This window comes from Hemiscyllium ocellatum, chromosome 12 (genome assembly GCF_020745735.1).
Source record: "Hemiscyllium ocellatum isolate sHemOce1 chromosome 12, sHemOce1.pat.X.cur, whole genome shotgun sequence".
Lineage (NCBI taxonomy): Eukaryota > Metazoa > Chordata > Chondrichthyes > Orectolobiformes > Hemiscylliidae > Hemiscyllium > Hemiscyllium ocellatum.
In genome coordinates, this window is record NC_083412.1 from 61,846,830 (window position 1) to 61,866,748 (window position 19,919).

At 39.2% G+C, this 19,919-nt stretch overlaps 1 protein-coding gene across 1 annotated transcript in view; it reads left to right on the top strand.

The window, feature by feature from the left end:
• LOC132821084 (importin subunit alpha-5) overlaps window positions 1-19,919 on the top strand; it is a 61,421-nt gene that overhangs the window by 26,475 nt on the left and 15,027 nt on the right. Inside the window, exons 5-9 of the mRNA XM_060833602.1 lie at window positions 7,330-7,424; window positions 8,826-8,957; window positions 13,277-13,365; window positions 15,977-16,076; window positions 17,354-17,517. Coding sequence (XP_060689585.1) covers window positions 7,330-7,424; window positions 8,826-8,957; window positions 13,277-13,365; window positions 15,977-16,076; window positions 17,354-17,517 — 580 coding nt within the window. The remainder of the gene's footprint in view (window positions 1-7,329; window positions 7,425-8,825; window positions 8,958-13,276; window positions 13,366-15,976; window positions 16,077-17,353; window positions 17,518-19,919) is intronic.

Genomic DNA, 19,919 nt, shown 5'->3' on the forward strand with positions numbered 1-19,919 from the left:
TAGGATCTTGACCTAATGACAGTGAAGGAAATCACTGTTGAGAGACTTGGAGAGGAAATTGCCGATAGTGATGTTATTATATATCTGCTGCACTTATTTTTCTGTGGTGGGTGTTGTCAGCAGAGACTTCTGAATTACTGCATCACGTAGATGGTACACACTGCCACTGTGCATCAGTGCTGAAGAAATTGAAGGCTGAAAGTGGTGGGTGGGGTGTCATTCAAGTGAGCCTTTGTCCTGGATTGTGTTGAGCTTCTTGAATGTTATTAGATCTGTGCCATCCAGTCTGGTGGAGAGTATACCATCACACTCCTGACTTGTGTCTTATGGACAAGTCTTTGATAGTCAGGTGGTGAATTCATAATCACTGAATTCCTAGTCTGATCTGCTATAAAGCCATAGTATGTAAATGAATATTCTAGTTCAATTTCTGGTCATAGTAACCTGTCGGATGTTGAGATTTGGGCATTCAGCAGTGATAATGCCATTGAATGTAAAGGGTAGTAGCTAGAATGATAGAGGTCTACAGGACAGAAAAAAGTCTTCTGGCCCATCGAGTCTGTGCCTGCCAGAAACTACCACTTAAATATTCTAGTGGCCCATAGCCTTCGTTATCACAAGTGCACATCTATATACTTAAATGTGATGAGGATTTCTGCCTCTTACAGGCTGTCAGTTCCAGATTCCCACTATCCTCTAGGTTTAAGTAAAGTTTCCTCTCATCCCTAATAAGCCTGCTGCACCTTTTATGTTAAACTTGGTCATTAATCCCTCTACCAAAGGGAAAGGTTTCTCCCTGTCTGCCAATATATTCCCATTCAGAATGTATACATCTGATATGTTCCCTTCAGTCGTCTCTGTACCTATTCCCGTGCAATGACACCTTTCCATTCTGCCCCCCCACCCCTCCCCGTAGGCCATGCTACTGTAATTATGGTTGCGGCAACCTTTCATACGGTCCCTGCATAACCTGCTCTTAAGCTCTATGTCCTGGCAAATAAATGGAAGTATCCATATGTCTACTTCATCATCTACCTGTCCTGCTACCTTAAGAACATACACACCGAGGTCCCTTCAATCCTCAATACTTCCCAGAGCCTTAACAATCGTCATGTATTCCCTTAACTGTTTGTCCTGCACAAGTGCGTTCCTTTGCAATTATCTGGATTGAATTCATTTTGCCAATGATCAGCCCATCTGACCAGCTCATCTATACCCTCCTGTAATCTGCAATCCTTCTCACTATTTACACTGGCACTATTCATGAACTCTTCTACATTCAAGTCAAAATCATTTCTATATACTACAAACAGTAAAGGCCCCAAGAATGATGCCTCAGAAACCCCACTGAACACACTTCCATTCACACACAAACCTCTTTATCATCCTCTACATACTACTCAGTTAATTGTGGATCCAATCTGCACAGGTTCCTCAGATCCCATAGGCTGTTGGCTTCGAAACCAGTCTCACGTGTGATCTGATCAGAAGCCTTGCTGAAGTCCAAGTTTACTGTCAAATGCTTTGCCTTCGTGGATACACTATCAACCTGAATTTTTCAGGAATTGACTGAGAAATAACGTCTCCTTAACAAAACCATGCCAACTGTTCATGGTTAATCCTGCCTCTCCAAATGCAGATTAATTCTGTTCCTCATTGCCTCCAATAGTTTTCCCACCACCAAGGTTAGACTGGCCTGTAATTTCTTGCTTTATCCCTTGCTTTCTTCTGAATAACAGTATATGAAACTTTGGCTGTCTTCAAATCATCTGACCTCTCTGTGGCCAGAGAGGAATTGAAAACTTTTGTCAGTATTCATGCTATTTCTCCCTTGCCTCACTCAACAGACTCAGATACATTTTATCTGATCTGGAGATTTATTTATGTTGAAACTTGCAGACCACTTGGAATCTCCTCTCTATCCGTGCTAATTTCTTTAAGTCTTTCGCGGTCCTTCTGCCTGATTTCCCACATCATCCCTCTTGCTGGTGAACACTGACACACATTATTCAATTTGAACCCTATCTACGTCCTCTGGCTCTATGTACAAATTCCACTCTGGTCCTTAATGTGCCCTGTTCTTTTCGTTTTTATCCTTGGTGTACATATAAAATACCTTTTGGATTTTTCTTTATTTTACCCGCCATTATTCTTTCATGCCCTGTTTTTGCTTTCCTAATATCCTTTTGAAATCCCTCTTTGCATATCTTTACTTCCTTAGGGCTTCTGCTGTTTTGATAATTTGGTATGTGCTGTAGGCCTCCCTTTTCTGTTTATCCTTTTATGTATATCCTGCAATTGTTGGTCCCACCCTTTTGCCTTCATTGGAACATGTTGACCCTGTGCTCTCCCTATTTCCTCCTCAAATGTGTCCCACAGCATTGTCACAGCTTTACCTAAACATATCTGTTTTCAACCCACTGGCCAAATTGGCTGTTCCTTAGTTTAGAACTTTGATTTCAGGTCCAACCTTCTCCTTTTCCAAAACAGTCTTGAATCTGGAGAGTTATGATTGCTCTTTGCAAAATGCGCTCTTCCACTGATATTTCAACCACTTCATTGCTTAAAATTTAAGTCCAGGGCCATCCCCTCCTTACTTACTGGCTTTTAAAATGCATCCAGGATAGATTTTTAGAATTTTGCTTCCTCTTAATCTTCACTTGGCTACACCAGTTAATGTTGGAAGTTGAAATCTCCTAGCTCCTGAAGAAGGGTCACAGGGCTCAATGTTAACTCGTTTTCTGTTCTCAGATGGTGCCAGAACTGCTAAGTTTCACTCCAGAGGTGTGTTATAACATCGCTGAACAGAACATATCAGTCCTGACAGCAGCACTACTGATCGAGCTGGTCAGATTCTAAAGGATAGAACTGCTAGACTGGGTCTGCAGCAAGTGGTTCAGGAACCAACAAGAGGGAAAAACATACTTGACCTCAATCTGCCCCTGCAAATGCATCTGCCCATGACAGTAAGAGTGACCACTGTACAATCCTTACAGTGATGTTGTCACACCTCCACTGTGATAAATGGAACTTTTGAATAGATCTAGCAAATCAACTGGGCAATCATAAGACCTTGTGGGCCTCAACAGCAGAATTATACTCTAGCATATCCTGCAACGTCATTGCCTAGCATATCCCCCACTCTTCCATTACCATCAATGTAGGTTCAATTAGGAGTGCAGGAGGGCAAACTAGGAGCAGTATCAGGCATACCTAAAGGGTGAGGTGTAACCTGGTGAAGCTACCAAGCAGGATGACATGTATGCTAAGCAGCTAGTGATAGACTGGGCTAAGCAATCCCGCAATGAACAGATCAGATCTAAGCTCTGCATCACCCAGTTATGAATGATTGATAGTAGACAATTAAACACCTTACTGGATATGGAGGCTCCACACGTCCCCATCCTCAGAACGACACATTAGTGCAAAAGATGAGGCTGAAACATTTGCAGCAATCTTCAGCCAGAATTGCCAAGTGGTTGATCCATCTCTGCCTCCTCCAGTGGCTCCCAGCTTTAATAAATGCCAGTCTTTAGCCAATTCAATTCAGTCAATACAAAGAAACAGTTACAGATGCTAGATACTGCAAAGGCCATGGACCGTGACAACATTTCAGCAATGCTATTGAAAACTTGTGCTTCAGAACTTGCAGCTCTTCTAACCAAGCTCTTCTAGCAGTTACAGTACTGGCCTCTATCAACAATGGAGAATTGCCCAAGTATGTCTTGAACACAAAAATGATTAATTCAACATGAATAATGATAACAATGCCAGCACTTCAGAAAATATTTACAAAGCATGTTGGATCAAAGGGTCTGTTTTCATGCTGTACATCTGACTTACCGCATTTATTATCCATTTTCCCAAGAAGGTGCTGGTGAACTGCTGTCTTTAGCCACTGCAATCCTTATGGTTAGGTATATCCAAGACATTGTGAAAGAGGAGGTTCCTGGATTTTGATCCAGGTACATTAAATGTATTTCCGAATTGGGGCACTGAATTGGAGAGGATCATGCAGGTGATGGTGTTCCTGTATATCATTGATCCTTGTCATTCTGGGTGATGGAGGTCACCAGGATGAAGCTGCTATTGAAGGAAGATTGGCAAGTTGCTGCATTGCCTACTGTATATGATATGCTATTAACTATGTCAATGGTGGATGATGCCGAACAACTTGGCTACTTTATCCTGAGTGGCAAGCTCCCCTGAGAAAATGGGGGAAGTATTCCAATTGAATTTCTGGTGAATAGTAACCTCAATATTGATGCCATTGAATGTCATTAAGTGGTATATACTTATTTTTTTCTTTCTTTGGAATTGGTTGTTACCCTGAGCCTGAGAGATGTGATGTTCTTTACTGTTTTCAGCTCTTGCATGAAAATTATCCTGGTATTGCTGCTTGTAGGGCAGTCTGCTTCAGTATCTGAGGAGTTGTTTTCAATGTTGTTCACCGCAATCTTCAGCTGACCTCCTCGGAGTTAATCATGGAGGGGAAAGTGCTTTGAAACAACTGAAGATGGTTGTGCTTAGGAGATGTGGCTGTGGAACTTCTGCATTAATGTCTCGGACTGTGATAATTCCATTCAGAAACTAAACTCTTGTTCCTTTTTCCTTCTTTATGCTAGGTATGACTTGGGATGGAGTTCATCCCATCCTGTTAATTTTGCTATACCTCCCTGAGGCTGCGTTTAGTCAAATACTGATTTGATGTTGAAATTACCCTCCCCTCTGAAATTTAATTTATTTTCATGTTAGGGCAAAGCTGAAATTCTCTGGAGAGGAGTGGCTGTTAGCAGTACGCACACAATAAGCATCACGGGTACGATTATGCTGATTGGTCATTTCTCTCATCAACCCCTTCCATCACTGATATCTAATCAGATTAGATTTGCCCTGAGGCACTGTACCTGGGCAATTTTCCATATTGAGTAGATATCAGTAATGTGGCTGTACTAGAACCGCTTAGTTAGGGGCACAGTTAGTTTTGATGCGCATGTCTTCAGTACCATAGGATGTTGTCAGGGTGCATTGTCTCAGCCATAATCAGCCTTTTAGCCATTTCTTGATCCCACGTGGTGCAGATTAAATTGTCCAAAGATGGGCATCTATGATGGAGACTTCAGGAAAAGACTACATGGCTCATCCATTTGACACCTGAAGGTAATGTTTTAACCTTGTCTTTTGCATTGATGAGTTGTGCCCCACAATTATGTAGGATGGGTTGTTTTTGGAGTCTTTTTATTGTTTCCTGGTTAGTTTAATTGTTTGTAAAATTTTATGGTAGGATGTGGTGGAATTGTAGAACCCTGATGTGATCAGTTGGGTGAGATCACTTAACTCCTACCTATGCCACATTTCTTCTGTCTAACAAGTACATCATCCTGTTCTGGCTTCACTACATTGGCACCTCTGTTTCAAGTATGCCTGGTGCTGCTCTTGTCAAGCTCTTCTATACACCTCCAGACTTGCTCCCTTAGCTTGATGGTAATGGTCGATCGAGGGAGATGGCAAGCTCCCAGATTTTTAGCTTGATTCCCGACAGTTGTGTATTTAATGGTAGATCTGTTCAACCTATTTCTCAGATCTATTGCATTTAGTGCAAAGGTAGAGTTGCACACAAGCAACTTTGAAACCAGCCCCTTCATTTAGGTGAAACTCTTGCAAAATCAACTTCAATGGACTGCATGCTGTCTGAATGAATGAAAGCAATCTTTTCCCAACCAATCCTGTTTGCTCAGCTCTCAAATGGCCAATGTTTGGGAAGACAAAACACTTCAAAGAAACCCAACTCTTTTGAAGTGTTGATCTTGATGACAGGAATTGTCTACCAAAGCATTTGGAATTACAACAACTGGTCAACAAAGTTGTGTCATGTTTTTGAGCCCTCGTATTTCAATGAGACAGCAGCAACAAAAGAAACTGATGCAAATGCTGCACTCCAGAACCCTTTACCTTGTTGGACATCCTGCTCAATTTGCCCAAAGACTTGTTGGAGAATCAGCCTGTTCAGCTAAATGAAAACAGCTCCTTAAGGTAAAGCCTTTGACTATGAGGAAACACGTAGCAAGTGAACAACTAGTATGTAGGAATATTAAAGATCCATTCCTGACCCCCTTTCATCCAGGTCTCAGATACAGCCATAACATCATATTTCTACCTGGTAATCTGTGCCTGTGACTCACCAGTCTTCATTACCAGCCATTCTATGTTCACACGCATGCACAGTTATGCCCAGATTTTGGGTGGAATTTGAGCATATAATCTAAAGGACTGATTAATGCTGTGGTCAAAATTCCCTTTAACTGGCTTCTGACAATGCTGCTGACTCTGTTAGTTGTTTTAGTGAATTGGGCAGAAGCCATGTCATTTTTGTAGGAATAGCTTTGATCAAGTTGAAAGAGGAAATAATGGAGTTTGGTAACTTGGATTAACACTTGCTAATATGAGGAAGAAGCACCAACATGCACTTGTTAGGCCAAAGTGTCTATTTCCAAAATGTTAACTTTTATGTATTAAAAATGACTTCAAGAATCATAAACTCAACTTGAGAGAGATCTGGTATTGGTATGAAGTGGACAGGAGCAAGAAAGATAACTTTTTTTAAATGATTGTGTTAAAATAGTATGGACGTCAAAACTACATATTCCTGACAGCAGGAAAGAAGTTAGGAATTATTTTCTTCTGAAAATTGCAACTGAAGCGATGATCATTTCAGCTGTTGGCAAATGAGTAATAATGCAGCCAGCATAGGCAAGGGTTGTCATTCGAACAACAAATAAAAATTAGAAATTTCCTAAAATGATATGTGCTTGGGGGAAAAAATCTGTTTCTTCATCACGGAGTCAAAATTATCAAACCATCAACTTACCAGCAGTGTTGATGTGCCAATGTCTTGTGCACAGCAGTTAGTTAATAAGGTGACACACCATATCTTGAAGGCAATCTAGCCTTGCCAGTGATAACCAAATGAAAAGCATTGAAATAGTTTTAGAATCAGAATTGGCACAGAAATGAAGAGCTGAATGTAATTCTGCGCATGTAAATTATGTACTTCTATGTTTACTGTCTACAAAATAACTACATTTATATCTTAGAGCATAAATATATTCATTATCTGATGAGACTTGAAGTAGTGTTTGAGAACATAAACCTTTTTTAGTTCTATGATGCATTTTCTTGCATGTTGGTTTTAGTTGAAGTTATCTTCTATAGATAGAAGGAAAGTATACAGCATAAGTGTTTAATTTCCATGCTAGTTTGGAAATTTTGAGATGAGCTGAAATTGGAAAGAAACCATTTTAATCCAGTATTTCATGTCTTTTTCAACAGAACCTAATCCTCCTATTGACGAAGTGATCAACACACAAGGAGTTGTGGAAAGATTTGTAGAATTTCTCAAAAGGAGAGAAAATTGTACATTACAGGTAATAGAAACATACTGATATCTACATTTGTACTTTTTGTAACAGTGTTGCTCTGTATGTAGTTATACATCAATTTCTGAAAATTGAACCTCTATAATTTGCTCGTGGTGTGAAAAAATGCAAGTTTAGTTCTTTAACTTCAGAAATCACGAACAATTGTACGTGCATTATCAAACAGAATTTCATCTCTGCAACAGTTTGTGGATTATAATGGACAGGTATAAAAGACTTGGCATATGTAAAATAAAGCAACAGTTAATCTGCAGGCCTCCAAGAATTATGTCCGCAAGAATGTTTTGGATTTGGTTTTTAGTCATCTTGAGCTATGGTCGTCACTGGCAAGGCTAGTAATTGTTTTCCAATGTTAAATTTACTTTGTAACTTTGCCTATTATTTGCATAGAATAATGAAATAAGTATAATTAATGCTGTCTCAATTATCCTGTGGGTGCTCTCCATGTTGTAGTGAACCATTAAATTCACATACATTTTCAGTTCCTGGAATGCTGCTGTTTACTTAAATGCTAGTGTTTGTGAGGAACTCAAAACTACTCAAACGATTTATATCCCATTATTCATGAATGTGGTGATTTTTCCTTGGATGCCTTCCAAAAACATTTTTCTGTTTCAGGTAAAATGAAATCTGCATTAGTGAGCAAGAATGTCCTTTATGCAAGTATATAGGATAACTATTTCCAATTTTAAGTCTCATTTATTCTACACGAGACTTCACAAAGTGCCAATGAGCTCTCAATCTAAATCGCACATTGAAATATTTGAGTACAAAATGTCACTGTCTGTTTTACATCATAAGCTTGATATATTTGAAAGTTAACTAAACTTGTTGTATCATGCTTTAGAATAATTATTTTCTGATGTCCCACATATTTTACTCCCAGTCTGTTCTGCTATAACATTTCTTCAACACAAATTGGCTTTAACACAATTGAAGTTATACTGTATTTGTAGTACGCGAACTTTCCTTACCTGTGTTGGCTATCAATATTCCGGCTCCATTAGTTTAAATGGCTTGGCTACTGCGCGATTTTCTTACGCGCGATCGCACAAGAACAGAGCTATCATGTTTTATCAAAACTGACTGTAATTGAACTTTTTCCTTGTGTTGTATTCCGTTTTGTCATTGCTAAGTTCTAAGATTTGTGAATAAGAAAATTTGTTTGCTAATTTTTATTTTCCATGAGTCCTATAGAACTTTGAAAGAAAATTTGTTTTTTTTCTGTAAGATATTTATATGGCGATACACCATTTTCAACTTTTATTACTTGTCTTTTAAAGTTCTGAAACATGATTCTTCACTTTTTTTGAAAAAGTGTCATTGCTTTGAACTAGCAAATATTGATACTAGTGTAACCATTGGTAATTGTAATTTTCTTCAATGTAGTTTGAAGCAGCATGGGTTCTGACAAATATTGCATCAGGAAGCTCGTTACAGACCCGTGAAGTAATCAAGGCCGGTGCTGTGCCTGTTTTTATTGAATTACTAGCATCAGATTTTGAAGATGTGCAGGAACAGGTAACTGCCAGTTTACTGTTGTTAATCGTGTCTTCAAATCCTTTTTTATAGTGATGGATGTAAGTTTGCTCATTGAGCTGGAAGGTTTGTTTTCAGACATTTCGTCACCATACTGGCTAACATCAGTGAGCCTCCAGTGAAGCACTGGTGTTACGGGCTATTTTCTTTGTGTTTAGGTTTCCTTGGGTTGGTGATGTCACTTTCTGTGGCAATGTCAATTCCTGTTCCTTTTCTTAGGAGGTGATAAATGGGACTCAAGTCAGTGTTTGTTGATAAAGTTCCGGTTGGGATGCCATGCTTCTAGAAATTCTCGTGCGTGTCTCTGTTTGGCTTGTCCTAGGATGGATGTGTTGTCGCAGTCAAGTGGGTGTCCTTCCTCATCTGTTTGTAAAGATACTAGTGATACACTGGGGCAACACATCCATCCTAGAATAAGCCAAGCAGAGAGGGACAAGAATTCCTAGAAGCATGGCATTCCAACTGGAACTCTATCAACAAACACGTTGACTTGGATCCCATTTACCACCCACTGAGGAAAAGAACAGGAAATGACATCACCAACCCAAGGAAACCTCAACACATAAATAAAAAGTGGGCCATACCATCAATGCTTCACTGGAGACTCATTGATGTAACCTAGTATGGTGACAAAACATCTGAAAACTAACCTTCCAGCTCAGCTAGCAAACTTACATTCAGAGCCCCTATCTGAACTACAAATCTTCTCAAAACTCACCATTTTATAGTGAATTTGTATGTTTTTCAGGTGATTAATGATTGCCAATTTAAAAAGAAAAGGAGCTAATTTGAGTCCTAGGAATAATTAATATTTCTAAAATAAGTGGTTCATTATGGACTATTAAAAAAATTAATGGAAATAATTACGCTATCGAGCTATTTTTGCAACACAGTGGCAAATTTATGCCCCTTTGCCTTTTCCTTGTTAATTGACTATCATTTTATACAGGTACACCACATAGTCTTATAGGAATCCTGTAAATATCTTCCAAATATTTTACCAGATGACTCTGAATGATGGGTGGGAAGGAAATTTAATGCCACTGAATAGAGATTCTGATTTATTTCACCATATTAAATTGCCATTTAATGTTTTAGTTACCTTTTTGTAAGTTGATGCTCTCACTCAAATTCATTTGAGGAAATTGGATAATATCAGTGCTGTTTCAGATCATAGCAGTTTCATTGTCTTCAACTAAGTTTTTACTTTTTATAGAGAATCATGGGAGATAAGCTAATGGTGTTTCAAGAAGTCATTGTCATAAATTGGGTGCATTGCTAGATGTTTACAGCAAAAAATAGGCCCTTTTTAAAGAGCTGTCACTGTCCTTTAGGTTTATCTCTTGGTTCTAAATATGCAGAATCACATAGGTGCATTCGCAAACAATTTTTCATAAGTTTGAAAGCAGCTGTGTATAAACCATGGTGACAGGGCATAGTACTGAGACAGACAGTTGAGTGCTTACAAGATATTTGTGCCAGACCATAAAATGGAGGAGCAGATGGAGACCATTCAGCCCATGGAGTCTGTTGCACCTTTTGAGATCACAGGTGATCAGATATCCTCAAAACAAAAATCAAAGACTGCAGATGCTGGTAATCAAAGAAAAACAGTAATTGCTGGAAAAGCGTAGCTGGTCTAGAAGCATCTGTGGAGAGAAAGAAGGGTTAACATTTTGGGTCCAGTAACTCTTCTTCATAACAGAATTTTCCACTCCATTTACTTGCTTTTATCCCATAACCTTTGATTCCCTTAGTGGTTTAAACATCTATCAACTTCAGTCTTTTAAAATACTTAACAATCCAGCCTCAACAGCCTGTGCGCTTTTTAAGAAAGATTACATAAATTTATAACCATCTGAGTGAAGAAATTCATCCTCTTCTGTGATAAACATGCAATCTCTTATTCTGACATTATGCTGTCTGCTCCTCAAGGAGAAACAACAGAAAAGGAGAAGACACTGACTTTTTGGTCATGTCCTGGGGAGCTGGTTTAAAATCTGACCTTGGCAGATGGTGGAATTCAAATTGAATTTTAAACAAATCTGGGATTAAGAGTGTAATGATGACCATGAAGTCTGAGTATCAGAAAAACCTATTTGATTCCCTAATGCCCAGGAATTCTGCCATCCTTTCATGGTCTGGCCAACATGTAACTGCAGACTCGCAGCAATGTGGTTGACTTTTAATTTCCCTCCAGACAGTTGGGGAAGGGCAATAGATGCTGGCCTGGCCAGTGATATCCATTTTTAAAAATCATTCTGCATGTACTCTATCAAGACCCCCATTTTCAATAAGGCCACCTTATTTGTCTACATTTCAACAAACCCAGGCTCTCTGCATAAGACAGCCTGCCCATACCTGAAATCCAGCTTCCAAAGCCAGAGTATCTTTCCTTAGTTAAGGGGCCCAAAACTGTTCACATTAGTCCAGCTGTGATCTGACTAGTGCTCTGTATGGTCTTAGCAAATCTACTTTTATCCTCCAGTCCCTTTGAAATATTTCATTTCATTTGCTTTCTCTGTTATCTGCTGAACCTGCTAGTTATTTTTGTGATTCATGGATAAGGACTCCCAAATCCCTCAGACTGCAGAAAGCTTCAGAACCCTCCACTTAAATTACAGATAACACTTTGTTCATTAGATATGCTTACTTACACCTCTAAATATATCAATATCAATGGCGACCAGGTTCCAAATGATAACTAATTAGTAAAGTTAGATTCAGGGTGAGTTTGCCAATTGAATTCATAATTAGCTTAACAGCAGGAGACAAGGGTAGTGGATTATTTTTCCGTCTGGAGGCCTGTCACTAGCTGTCTCTGGGTCCTCCTCTTTGTCTTTTTTATATAAATGTTTTGGATGAGAATATAGAAGGCATGGTTAGTAAGTTTGTGGGCAACACCAAAATTGGTGGTATAGTAGACAATGAAGAACGTTTTCTAAGATTACAAGGAGATCTTGAAGAAGGAGTTTAATTTGGATAAATATGAAGTATTGCATTTTGGTACAGCAAACAAGGGTAGGACATATATAAGTAATGGTAGAACCTTGTATAGTATTGTAGAACAGAGAGACCTGGGGGTGCAGGTACAGATACTTTTGAAGTTTGCATCACATAGATGGAGTGGTTAAAAAGGCATTTAGCATGCTTAACTTCATTGCACACCACTTTTGAGTAGTGGACTTTGGAAGTCATGTTCTGATTGCATAGGACATTGAGTTTTCTTCTGGAGTACTATGTCCAGTTCTGGTCACCCACTTATAGGAAGGATATTGTTAAACTGGAAAAGGTTCAGAGTATATTTACCAAGATGTTGCCTGGTATGGAAGATTTGAGTTATAAGGGTAGACTGGATAGTCTAGGACTTTTTTCACTGTAGTTTGGAGGTTGAGAGGTGGCCTAATAGTTTAACCCTACCTATACTCCTTAGTTTATAATGTTGGATATCTTTTACCTAGGTTGGAGGATTTCAAGACTAGGGCACTCAATTTTAAGATGAGAGGAGAGACATTTTAAAGATTATGAAGCAAATGCTTCACACAGCGTGGTTTGCACGTGGAATGAAAATCCTGATGAAGTGGTGGATGTAGGTACAATTACAATGTTTAAGAGATGTGGATAAGTATACGAATAGGAAAGATTTTGAAAACTTTGGGCCAGAAGCAGGCAGATGGGACTACTTTAGTTTGAGATTGTGTTCAGCATGGACAAGTTGGACTGAAGGATCTGTTTCCGTGCTTTATGACTAGTTCCAGAAGCTTATTTCACTATCTCGAACATGCTGTGATTTCAAGATATGGATATCAAGCTATGTGAGGAGAAGTGGAAAAGTGGCATTGAAGTAAAAGATCATCTGTGATTTAGTTGACAGTTAAAAAATCTCAACACCAGTTTACAGTCCAACAGGCTTTTTTTGGACTCATCAACTTTTGGACCATTGCTCCTTCAGGTAGCTGTGGAGTCCTTAATAAAGGAGCAGCACTGAGAAAGCTAGTGCTTCCAGATAAACCTGTTGGACTGTAATCTGCTGTTGTGATTTTTAACTTTGACGACACCAGCAGCTCCACATCCATGATTTCATTGAATAGTGCAGCAGGCTCGAGGGCATATTTTGTCCCTATTTCCTATGTTCTCATGATTAATTTTTTTAACCACTGACCAGTTGTCATTGCAGAGGCACTAGAGAATGCATCTTCCAGTTGAATAATCAGTGATTTTAAATGTTTATTCAGGGCTTTTGTATCTGCTGTCTGAGTCAGTCAAATATAACATCTGAGGTTTTTGTTTTTAACTTGCAGGCAATCTGGGCCCTTGGCAATATTGCAGGGGACAGCACCATGTGCAGGGATTATGTGTTAGACTGTAATATACTGCCTCCTCTCATTCAGTAAGTTATTTTACATTTTAAGTGTTTCAAGTAAACTAGAAAAAGCAGTCTTGTCATATTTTGGGATAAACCAAATACATATCAAATTAATTCCTTTTAGATATTGTTCTATTCTCAATTTTTATTAAACTTGTGCATCAGGTTAGAAGTTACCTATGTGGAACTTCTCCAGTTTGTCCTTGTGTCTCTTAAAAGCACTTTTTTTTTTAAAACTTCAGTTTCACAGGTGTGAATGCTCTGTAATGTTCCATCAGTTGAGTAATTTTTATTTCTAACGTGTCAAGCTGGAGAAAGTTAATATGCAATTTGACGAAGTAATATGCTACAATGAAGCCTAATTCTGTCCTTTGTTCTCCAAGTTTAGACTTTTCAGCAAGGTGCTTAGGAAAGATAAAGAAGTCACCCTAATAAGGATTCTCCAAATACTAGGCCAATAAAGTTGTGGATCACTTATAGGAATTGGTCATTCCTTGTCATTGCACAATTGAGTTAAAATCCAGACCAGAGTGTCAAAAAAGTATTATAACAAGCTGGTAGACTCCATTCAGTGTATGGAGTTGTGCTGAACTAGAGAACATATGTCAGAATTAGCTTAACGAATTTATAGCCAAAATCCAGCCCATGCTTTTGATAAGTCATAGAGTTATAGAGATGTACAGCATGGAAACAGACCCTTTGGTCAACCTGTCCACACTGACCAGATATCCCAACCCAATCTAGTCCCACCTGCCAGCACCCAGCCCATATCCCTCCAAACCCTTCCTATTCATATACCCATCCAAATGCCTCTTAAATGTTGCAATTGTACCAGCCTCCACCACATTCTCTGGCAGCTCATTCCATACACGTACCACCCTCTGCGTGGAAAAAGGTGCCCCTTGTGTCTCTTTTATATCTTTCTCCTCTCAGCCTAAACCTATGCCCTCTAATTCTGGACTCCCCCACCTCAGGGAAAAGACTTCATCTATTTATCCTACCCATGCCCCTCATAATTTTGTAAACCTCAATAAGATCACCCCCTCAGCCTCCGACGCTCCAGGGAAAACAGCCCCAGCCTGTTCAGCCTCTCCCTATAGCTCAAATCCTCCAACCCCGGCAACACCCTTGAACGGGTTCAGAAAAGATTTACAAGTTTCATAACATCTTTCGGATAGGAAGGAGACCAGAATTGCACGCAATATTCCAACAGTGGCCTAACCGATGTCCTGTACAGCCGTGACATGACCTCCCAATTCCTATACTCAATACTCTAGCTAATAAAGGAAAGCATACCAAACGCCACCTTCACCATCCTATCTACCTGCGATTCCACTTTCAAGGAGCTATGAACCTGCCCTCCGAGGTCTCTTTGTTGAGCAACACTCCCTAGGACCTTACCAGTAAGTGTACAAGTCCTGCTAGGATTTGCTTTCCCAAAATGCAGCACCTTGCATTTATCTGAATTAAACTCCATCTGCCACTTCTCAGCCCATTGGCCCATCTGGTCCAGATCCTGTTGTAAACTGAGGTAACCCTCTTTGCTGACCACTACACCTCCAATTTTGGTGTCCTCTGCAAACTTACTAACTGTACCTCGTATGCTCTCATCCAAATCATTTATGTAAATGACAGAAAATAGAGGACCCAACACCAATCCTTGTGGCACTCCACTGGTCACAGGCCTCCAGTCTGAAAATCAACCCTCCACCACCACCATCCTCTGTCTTCTACCTTTTGAGCCAGTTCTGTATCCAAATGGCTAGTTCTCCCCTTATTCAATGAGATCTAACCTTGCTAATCAGTCTCCCATGGGGAACCTAGTCAAATGCCTTACTGAAGTTCATATAGACCACATCTACTGCTCTGCCGTCATCAATCTTCTTTGTTACTTCTTCAAAAAACTCAATCAAGTTTGTGAGACATGATTTCCCACACACAAAGCCATGTTGACTATCCCTAATCAGTCCTTGCCTTTCCAAATAAATGTACATCCTGTCCCTCAGGATTCCCTCCAGCAACTTGCCCACCATCGAGGTCAGGCTCACCGGTCTATAGTTCCCTGGCTTGTCTTTACCCCCTTAAAGTGGCTCCACATTTGCCAACCTCCAGTCTTCTGGCACCTCACCTGTGACTATCAATGATACAAATATCTTAGCAAGAGGCTCAGCAATCACTTCTCTAGCTTCCCACAGAGTTCTCGAATACACCTGATCAGGTTCTGGGGATTTATCCACCTTTTAACCGTTTAAAGACATCCAGCACTTCCTCCTCTGTAATCTGAACATTTTGCAAGATGTCACCATCTATTTCCCTACAGTCTATATCTTCCATATCCTTTTCCATAGTAAATACTGATGCAAAATATTCATTTAGTATCTTACAAGGTTGCCTCTATTGTTTTTTTAAACTGCAGCTTTCCAATCACTGGTCAGTGTCAAGATTTTAATCTCCATCTCTAGTAGTACTGATTCTTAATCAATCAACTTTGCCAAACTGATCAGGGAAAAACTACCTTTCTAGAAGTATTTACATATTGATTACCATATTTTAAAGATGAAGAAAGCCTTTTCAGATGTGCATTTCTGTACTTCAAATAATTTTTAATGTTAATTATTTGTTTTAAATACTTTAGGCTGCTATCAAAACCTAACCGATTGACAATGACTAGGAATGCTGTTTGGGCATTGTCAAACCTCTGTAGAGGGAAGAATCCTCCTCCAGAATTTTCAAAGGTAGTATCCATCCAGTGACGCTTCAGTATACTTTGTTCTTTTGGATGTGAAAAATATGATTTGGAGAACGATATTTCAATTCTATAAACTGATAATCTTGTTCAAACAGTTTACATTTGTTGGATGTTTTTTAAAATCTGCTGACAAGTAGCCTTTTACAAATTTGCAAATGTGCAAGCAATCAATATAGAGCAGTCTTCAAGAATGAAATAGATCATTGGCATAAATTGTTTGTATACATATCCAGAGTAATGTACCAGTTCATACCCAAAGCTCACCATGTGATTAAATGTTGAACCTTTATGGAATTAGATTCTCTAAAGGAAAGTCCAAGAGTGAAACGACTTGACCTGTGAATCAAACCAATCAGTTCTGATGACCACTGATTTTCTGCCTCTGCTTTTGTATTGTGAAATGATGAAAGAGTGAAGTTTGAATATTTATTTAATACTATGTAGTTTTGAGTTTGTTCTGAGCACCAGTGAACAAGACCATGGAGTGTCATCACATAATTGATCCTACAAAAGCAACATTTGTAAATGATATTGGGAATCTGCAATCAAAATAGAACATGTTAAAATACCCAGTACATCAGGCAAGATCAGAAACAAAAGAAAAAAAATAACATTTCAACACTTTGAATCCACTAATACCAGGGTTTCACCTCTGATGTAGGAGGGAGCACTGAATGAAATCCAGTGAGAAAGGGAAGGTAAAATTGGATGCTTCTGCTATACTCAATAACTGGTCAGTAAGTGACATCAAGAGACTTGGGAATCAGTTACTGGGTAAATCAAATTTATTGGGCAATATAGCAAGACTTGCATGGACAATTAAAGGAAGCACATCCGACAAAAGTCTTCTCTTTTTAAAAGTTGGAGAATCAATAACCCAGTGATGCTATTCTAGAATTTCTTTTGATCATGAAAACGCAATTATATTGGAATGCAGTGAAGAGGAACATGAAATAATTTTCATGTATTCAATATTCGCTACCTGAATATTTATTTTTTATAAAATATTACATTGTCAGTAACACAATATTTGATAAATCACCCAAAGTACATGAGTTTTACCAGAGAACATTGCATTAAAGCAGCTAGAATATCTTAAAATTAGTTAGAAAGCTGCAAGTTTTGTACCAGTTCTATATTTTTTCAGTAGGCATTTAATTTTATTTTGTTCAGTCTCTGAAATGATATTGTCAGCATGATAACTCCTTACCCAGGAGAATACAGATAAGCTGTATATTGAATTCGATTGTATTTCTTTCCTAGGTATCTCCCTGCCTCAGTGTTGTGTCCTGGCTGCTATTCCTCAATGACATAGATGTTCTGGCTGATGCCTGCTGGGCTTTGTCGTATTTATCAGATGGGCCCAATGATAAAATCCAAGCAGTAATAGACTCCGGAGTTTGCAGAAGATTAGTGGAACTATTAATGTAAGTTACTTTTTAACTCTTTTAATTTTAATTCTTTGGCTAGGAATGCCTTTCTTTATATCTGTTTATCGTACAGTCATACTCCTCTGATAATTTTGAACTGCTAAATAGATGAAAAAGCACTCTTTGTAGAAGCATAATATTTTTGTCGAAACCAGTTTCCTTCCAATGTATTCCCTATCCAGTTTCTGAAGGTAGTGGCTCTCCTGGGTTCAATTCTGCACACTGTATCGTAGCCTTCTCATGGTTACTGCTTTTCACATCTGTGCTTAGATCAGTGAAGTTTGGCATACTGCTTTGCAAGAAGGCTTAATGCGAGTACAAGTACCATTGTGGACTGTTCAAATGACTTGCAAATAAAATGTGTTTTCAACTCCCTCTCAAAGTAACTGGTTCATGGATCAGATTCTGGAGGCTAAAGTTATTCCTTAAGTTAACCCAAACCTTGTGTTTATACACAACAGCAAAGTACCGCAGGTGTTGGATTTCTGGGGAAAAAACATGCTGGCAATACTCAGTAGTTAAGAGCAGCATCTGTGGAAAGAAACTAACACTTCAGGGTTAGAACTTCTTCTTAGTTCTGATGTTTCAGGTTATAATGACCTTTCTATATTAACTGTTTCTCTATGTATATTTGTAAGCAACAGCTTCAGACATGTTTTGACATCTCTGGAGCAGGTGGGACTTGAACCCAGGTTTTCTGGCACAGAGGTAGGGACACTGCCAGTATGGCATAATGACCCTCTGTACTACAAAATGTTCTGGTTGAGATCCAAGCCTCTTCTCTGTTGCAGCTATTTTATAACTTTTTTTTTGCCCCTCAAGCTTTTAACTGGCGTTCACAACAGAATAGCTTCCAGAAGCGAACAGAGTTTCCTTTTAGATGAAATATGCACCTTTTATAGATGTTATGGCATTAGTAATGGTGCAATATTACTGGTATGAAGCACTGGTTGTCATTCGGTGTACACGCCAGATTTTTTATCATAATAAATCAATAGGCACCAATGTTAGAAGGATTTTGAAATGCAAGAATTGTTTCAAGAGGTCAAGAGAATTAGAAGCCAGTACAGAGGAACCTCAATCATCTGAATGAGATGGGCGGGCACTAGTTTGTTTGGATTATTGATTTTATTCGGCTGATCAATTCAATACCTTTCCTTTGGGGCTCGGAGTTTTCTATTAAGTCTGCTCCCTGTTCAGACTAGGCAGCAGCACACTGCACGCAAGGCCCTGCCCCATCCAACACTGCTCCCCATCTGCCCCCACCCCCACCCCTTCTCCGGGACAGCGGGACTGGACACCCACAACAAGACTGCTGTTGCTACGACTGCCTTTTGGGGGGGTGGAGTTTACAAATAGTGCGCCCATCGTGTGCGTGCGCGCACACCTTTTTAATGCAACTTTTTAACAGGTTCTACCTTTGCCCTGTACAGGACAATGTTGGAAAGATTATCTGGGGAAGGCGTGTTTTGGATACATGTCTGTGTAGAACTCCAGGGAAAGTGTGGGGAGGGAGAGAGAGCATGTGGGAGGTGAGTCGTTTAGAGACTGTGCCTGCGCTCCCATCAGTCCAGGACTGTTCCCGGCAGCACTTTTAATAACTGTAAACAAAAACACTGTTGGGCACAAGTCTTTGACGTAATGTTTCTGTCTGGACCTCTGTCTCCTTTGGATAATCCGATATTCGGAAAATTGAGGGTTCCTCTGTATTTCTGTCCATTTACTAATAATGCTAAAGCATGTGAGACAAACCCTCTAACATGTTGAATAGATAAACCAAAAATACGTAGCCTGTTCCAAAGAGAAATGGGCTCAATTTCTTTCTATTTTCAAGTTTAAGCAAGAAAGATAACCCATTTTAACTCTATTCTGCAACTACATCTATGCAGAATGAATGCAATCTGATTTAACAAGTTGCCCTGTTTTACACCATTTCTCACCACCTGTGTTGCAGACAATCTGATCATTTTTCATCTAAATTACATGCCATCGGATATGGATATTGTTGAAAGTGTCAAGTTTGCATTTCAGTAATAGCTAGCTATTATTTGTCAATACGATTACTGTCTTGTTGAAGCAGCTACATCTACCCAGAAATCTCTGCTCCCAGTTAGTGATTCCCTCCAATTTCTGTTTGTGTCAGCAAGGTAATTAAGTCAGTCTGAGTGTTTGAAAGTGAATCAATCTGTTCATTTTTAGTGGCCAGAAAATAATTTCACATTTGTTTCTCGTTCATATATTGCATCACTTTTAAAGAGTTCCAACTTCTTCCCTAATCATGCTTAAATATTAAAAATGTTCAATGTTGCACTCATGCAGATACCAGACTGGAAATGGACATGTTAGATTTTGGGAGTTCATCAAAGTTAGCTAAAACAGGCAAACATCATTTGTAAGAA